Source organism: Syngnathus acus, chromosome 22, assembly GCF_901709675.1.
Source record: "Syngnathus acus chromosome 22, fSynAcu1.2, whole genome shotgun sequence".
Taxonomy (NCBI): domain Eukaryota; kingdom Metazoa; phylum Chordata; class Actinopteri; order Syngnathiformes; family Syngnathidae; genus Syngnathus; species Syngnathus acus.
This window is the reverse complement of record NC_051106.1, coordinates 9,037,556-9,044,207: the sequence shown is the minus strand read 5'-3', so window position 1 is coordinate 9,044,207 and position 6,652 is coordinate 9,037,556. Positions and strand designations below refer to the sequence as shown.

General features: G+C 46.6%; 1 protein-coding gene across 1 annotated transcript in view; it reads right to left on the bottom strand.

Moving 5' to 3' along the window:
* Window positions 1–270: 270 nt before the first annotated feature.
* efna2a (ephrin-A2a) overlaps window positions 271–6,652 on the bottom strand; it is a 30,593-nt gene continuing 24,211 nt past the window's right edge. Inside the window, exons 3-5 of the mRNA XM_037241413.1 lie at window positions 5,589–5,881; window positions 3,137–3,202; window positions 271–2,199 (exon numbers count right to left, since the gene is read on the bottom strand). Of these exons, the coding sequence (XP_037097308.1) occupies window positions 2,078–2,199; window positions 3,137–3,202; window positions 5,589–5,881 (481 nt within the window). The 3' untranslated portion in view covers window positions 271–2,077. The remainder of the gene's footprint in view (window positions 2,200–3,136; window positions 3,203–5,588; window positions 5,882–6,652) is intronic.

Here is a 6,652-nt window from a genome sequence, read left to right as displayed (position 1 = left end):
AAGCGCATCTGTTCATTTGCAGGCCCATTTCCGGTTGGAACGCAGCCAACTTTGCCCATCATATGGAAAAACAAGCTCAAATTACCATGGCCAATTTTCAATGAAGCATTCATTTAGCAACGTGCAACAGGCTTCTTTCCATTGCCAAAATGACTCTTTAAAAAAAGCGTGTTGCAATTGTTGGCTTCATTGCCAAACACAGCATCCTTCCAAACCTAAAACAGGCACGGAATCAATAACCAGACAAGCACAACAGAAAGACGGCACCGGTGGGATAAAAGACGCGTCTTTTTCATTTTTATTGTTTGTTTGTTTGTTTGTTTTAATCTTCCACAGGCTACTCTCATTCTCACCCTCCCACCACTGCATTCCACGCAGGAATCCTTAACAGTGATTTTTTTTTAAATGCTACAAAAATAAGAGGAAACCGGGAAGGAGGTGCTTCCCCTTGTTTGTGTGTGTGTGTGCGTGCCTTGTATCGTGTGCTTTTCTACATCTCATCCCCGACTCACAAGAAATTAGTGGGAAATGGCGTCAGGAAAGTTGCCTTGTCTTAAATCACAGTCCATCAAAATGGCCGACATGAACTTGTCAGAAAGATGCCACCGTTTTAAAATAAGAGATTTCCATAAAATTACCATGTAAAAACTGTCAGTTTTCTACTAACTGGATTTTGTAGGAAATCCTACTAAATTCTTGTGAGGACAGACTGACGTGTTTATCTGCATGTGTGTGTGTGTTCACAGTGCTTTGCTCTTCCATGTTTCCTTCCCAGCAACAACCTCCCCGCCCCAATCTTTTGACATTAAACAAACCACGAAGGCTACCCAAGAGGACTGCATGTGTGTGAGAAGTGTGTACATATGTGTGTATGTGTGTTTGTGGAGCTAGCACACACACCACAGTCCACGCGCTTCCTTCCCTACAGCCAGGTTTCAGGAGCCGAGACCGGGATAAGCATCAACGTCCGCTGCGGTCCGGTTGAGTCTCTCGGATGGTTCAGTTTGTTTTCACCGAGTGGGTCCGTCGGATCTGCCATTCTGGATACTCCCTGAACTACCACGTGGACGGCGTGAAGAGAGAGAATCCTCTTAGAAAGTCTCGGGAGGACCGAGAGTGGCGGTAGAGTGCTTCCGGTTCTCCCCATGAAAAAATAGAGCATCGATACAAACAAGATTGTTCTGAAGGTTTCACAGTGGTCATGCAACTTGCGTGTCGCCACCTCTTCTCTTCATCCCCTGACCCGAACCGCCATTTAAAAAAAAAAAACAACACCTCCCGGTCCCGAGAACCCGTTCCCCTCCTGGACCTCGCCGGTCTGAGAGAAGTGAGCGCAGTCGTAACGAAACACATACACAAAGAGGTGGGTGACCGGTGGTACATTCATACAGGAGTAAAGTCATGGTTCCGGAAGTCACCCGACCCGTTGGACTAAGACAAGTGCAGACTGCGCCCGTGCTGAGAGCAGGCGGTGATAAATGCTTTCGTTTAGAAACAACACACAAGACAAGAAGACGTCCCAGCTGAAAATATACACCAGACCTCGCCCGGCCCACCCACGAGTTTACTTAAAGTCGTCACCGTGCACTCGCGTGACCCGGTTCTGTTTAGTCGACGGCAATTGGATTAGCTTGTACAAAAAAAAATGCGGGCATGGCTACTTGCGCTTCAGGCTTTGGGAGTACAAAAACTGTTTTGTGCATCCGGGCCGACCTGGATGGATGACAAGTCGAATCGTATCCACGGCTACATCTACCTGGTCGATCGTCACATCCAAAGAAGATCCCGATACGAGTGAGAGGACATTTCCCAGAGTGCAACAAATCTGGTCCACCCTGCAGACTCGCCAGGCCCGCAAAGGGGGCGGGGACGGGGGGCTGGCAGTGGTGGTGGCTGGTGGTCGCATTGTCGACAAGTGGGGGTGGGAAGGGGAGGTGGATGGGGCGAGCAGGGGTCAAAGGGCTTCCCTGAGGGGGGGGGAGTTTCGAGGGAGGGACAGCCAGCCCTGTCCTGTCCTGCCCGGCCCAGCCCAGCCTGGCATCCCGAGGCAGGAGCTCCAGGAAGAGGGAGAGTTGGTTCATTGCCAGGAGAAGAGTCCCAGCAGCAGCCAGGCTAGAGCGGCTAGAGGGGTCGCCGAGTCTGCTCTCCGGCTCGGACCGCCGTCGGTCAGGAACGGCTCCGGGGAATCGTATCCCGAGCCATCTGAAACACACAAACCAGAGGCGACAAAATATCCCATCCCACCAAAAACTGAAAGACAAAACAACAAATTAGCAAATACGTTTGGGAATTGACTTGTTGCAATATGAACGACCAGACCAGGATTTAAACCAGTTCCAAACCCAACTCGAGCATATGGCTTAGTGAAATCATCGGGAGCCGGTGGGAAAAGGCAAACGCGACTCTGGCTGCAAGTGGAGAGGCAAAGCAGAGCGACGACAGAGGCGGGAGGAGGCGACAGCAGCCCAGCTCTGCGGGGGGTTTAACCAACCTAATTACAGTTTAATCACAGAGACTCGCCGAATCTGGAGCAGAGAGCTGACACACACACACACACAAGCCACTTGTAAAGCACCGTGCCGCTACTTGCCACGCGAGACGGGTCGCAATGACGGACACATATCACTCCAGAATCCAAGCAACGGAATTGATGTCGTTTCAGTAATTTGGAAGGAAGGAAAAGCATCCAAAGCCTGGAAAGCTGGCACACACACATGTCCTCCCCCCTTTTCCTCCCACTGACATCTTCAAAGTGTGTCACCATCAAGGGAGGCGAGTTACCAGGCAGGTTGGATGCTGCACATCCAGCTCGCACTGGTAGACTTTCAAATTAAGAGTTGCGTAACAGCTTCCTGCCACATGACCTACATTCACCGCATTGCTCCATCGGGGTAGATTACAGAATCAAAGACAACACTGAAGACACAAAGGCGGAGTTCTACAATCAATTGCGCTTTTGCTTACTAATATGATTGCAGACAAATTGAAGCACTCAGCATGGTGCCTCACAGTTCTTTGTCTGGTTTCTCCCCAAATCAGGGCATCGACTTTGAACCGAGGCATTCGATCGGAACCTTTCATCTAACAGCGCTGGCCAGTCTGGATCTTTTGTGTTTGGGTGTGTGCGGTGACTCACCAGGAGGTCTGACATACACCTTCAGCTTGAGACACGCTCGGCCCACGTGGTTCGGATGAGGAGATGCTGCAAAGAGATCCAAAACAGTGATTACTTCAAGAGATACAGATATCGGAATCCTCAAAATGGCCGACAATTCTAATGGCATGCTCCGCCCATGTAAGATGGGGGGGAGAGAGAAAATGTTAGAGACCTGGAGTTGGTCCAAAATGGCTATTTCAATCCAAAATGGCCGACTTCCTGTTCTTTAGACTTTTTTGTGGGTCCTTTTATGATTTAAATGTCTAAACAATTTGATGTCAATCGGTGAAAGCTTTTTTGTTTTAAACAATCAGACATTAGATTGGGCTTGAGAAAAAAAAAACTCAGTGATTTAATAATTCATCTGGCAGATTGAAAACGACGTTATTGCAAACAATCAATTCCCGCTACAAATGACTGATGACATAAATAAACTCGGCCGTTCCACCATTTGACACGCCGCCTCATTAAGTTAAACCGTACGTGAAGAGTAAATCATCACTCGCTCATTTGTCTTCATTGAACGCTTGCGCAGTCATTAGAGAAGACTTTAATGATGACGCTCATGAAGATTAAACACAGCGAGGCATCAACATGAATGCCGCGCTACCTGAAGTCGCCCCGTTGAAGAATGAAGATGGAAAATCTGTCACTAAGGTGGTCTGGGTTATTTTACACGTGCGTGGGCGGAGCTGAAATGCTTCTTTTCAAATTTACACAAAGTAAATAGTGTGCTTCCATCTATTGGCCGACAATGCAATTACACCCCAAATGCAAAAAAAAGAGACTGCAAACTTTGGTTCCCATCAATTACTGATTCTGAATTATTGTTCACCGATGATTGTGACACGACCGATATGACCTCACCCCTCCGCCAAATTCTACTTTTGTTGCGTTTTGCCCATCTCTTATCAGCGCTCCCTCCCGCTGCTTCCTTTTCCCAGCACATCCACAATCGCGACGTGTCCTGAAAGCCCATTGAGAGTCACTCAGGCTCATCAGAGGGCAGCTGGGAGAACAGAGGTGGGGAGGGAGGGGCCCTTCAGACCTGTCAACATGTCAGCCGCATGACCAACGTACACACACTTGTGTGCGCACACGCAAACCATCCAGGCACCAGGTCATGAATCACAGAGAAAAAAAATCAATGTGTTTTTTTTATCAGAACATACATCGCACACACACAGGAATAAAGACCTGTGTGTGTGTGCGCGTGTGTGTATGTGTGTGTCAGAGAGCAAAGTGCATGTCTGCTTGTCAAGATGATGGACACGGCCTTTCACGCACTCACAATCACTTGACAACTGACCCGGCAACTCCCCCCACTACTACTGCACACACTTCTGCAAACACTTTGCCTTTTTTTTTTAAGGAATATGCCCAAACCCCTGGGGGATTTGTGGTAATACAATACCCAAGTTGGCGACTATACAACCCCAGGGGGCCCACCGGGCCAATTGGAAACAAAGGAGTGTGTGTGCATGTGTGGAGTGGGAAAAGCACAACTCAGGCTTCAGGTGGTTATCTTTGCAACATTTGGCATTCATTCAAATATGTAAAATTCGGATTTTCATATCATTAACATTTCATTTTAAGTTGCAGTATTTTTTCCATATTTATTTATAAGTTTTGAAACATTATTATCTTGACAATTTGATGCAATTAAAAATGTTATTTAATTTTTCCTTTTTTGCTTTCATTTTTTGGGAGTATTTTCCATTGTTACCAACACTTGCCATTATTTTCCATCTTACCAGTATTTTTACTGAATATGTTTTTTTTAGTTTCTATGTATTTATCTATGTATGAATTTATTTATTTATTTATTCCGGGGAGGCCAGGCGTCTTTGAAGCCTTGTTCAAGTGCTTCCAAACAAGTGTTGAAATCACTCCACCAAAAAAGCTTTCAAAGTGATTACCCCCGCCTTGCTTTTTTTTTTATATTGTAGCATATTTCCAATTGACAAGGTGAATGACAGGGGAGGGAGGCGGTGGGGTGCGCAGGACCCCCATCTGTGACACGAACTCCTCCGTTGTTAAAGCGCATCAACTGCGATAATAAGAAAATGATTACAAAGTGAGCTGACGGAGGAAAAGCAGCCAGAGAAAGAAAGATGGCAGCCGTGTTTACGTCTTGAGCGTGCCGAGTTGCTCGCGTTGATTGCATATTTACATAATGTTTACAAATGCATGCAGAGCGGCGGCGGGCGTAGCAAACACACTCGTACCCACACACTTGCATTTTTCAAGTGTGGAGCAGTCAAAATCCGATGTCAGGGGAGGCCAAGAGTCACTAAAAAAAACTAATTATGATTCAATCAAATCATTTTCCACTTTTCTGGTTTATGCTTTGAAGGACCTTCCCTTTAAATAAATAAAAAAATGCTAGTAATTGCACATACACACAAACACACACACACTGGGCACGTACAGATGTAGTAGTACTCGTGTCCGGGCCTGAACTCGAAGCCCAGCGAGAAGGGCGTGAAGAGCTGGAACTTCTCGGAGAACCTGAGCGGGCCGTCGGCGCCGCTGGGCCGGTTGCACTCCCAGCGCTTGAAGCCGCGCAGCCGGTGCTGGCAGCTAGCGTAGCCCTCGTGGTTGACCATGAAAAGGATGTAGCGTTCCATTCGCCCGTGACTGGGCGGGCCCTCGTAGTACGGGCAGTAGACGTCCAGGTAGTCATTGATGTTCACCGCCACCCGGTACTCCCCGTGCCAGAACCTGAAATGGAAAGTTGTTTTCAATTTTCTTTCATTTTATGTTTGATTGTACTGTATTGATCAATTTTCCATGGGAGAAAACAAATAAAAAATTCTGACAAATTCCCATGAAACTGAATTTGAGGCTTTTTTTTAGCCGTTTCCATGATAACGCCATCCCAGATATAAACCCGTCAGCTGGAGGTCGCGTCAATAAACACTTTCAAACAAACTAAATAAAAAAAGGCTCAGTGCAGCCGGTGGAGGCTTTTGATTAGAAAAAGAAGAAAATCAATGACGATCCCTCGCGGCAAAGGTTTCTTCGGTTCAGGTGTAATAAAGCGACGCTTCATTAGAGACGATTCGCATGTGGAATGGAAGCAGGTGAGCCGGGGTTGACAAATGGAGGTCATGTTGAGTGCAGAAATAAACAGATTGAAAAAGAAATAAATGAAAAAAAAATGTAAATGTCAGCACGAGCAAAATGACTGAACTTGTCTTGTCAACGACAATGTTTTTTTATGGAAATGGAAGGAGCCCGGTCTGTCGGTCATAAAAAAAACCCCGCAAAGTTAAAGAATAAAAAAACTGGCCAGCAGTTGGCAGCACTGAGTCTCTTTCAGATTCGCTCACGGAACACGGAAACTCACCAACGTGGCGAGCTCAGGCAATTCGATCGTCCCAAGCGTTTGTCGCCATAAATGCACGACAAAAGAGAAATGATCTCAATTTAGAAATTGAAGCGTCATGAAGGAATCTTTCATTTGGTTGTCTACAAGGTCAAAAAAGACAA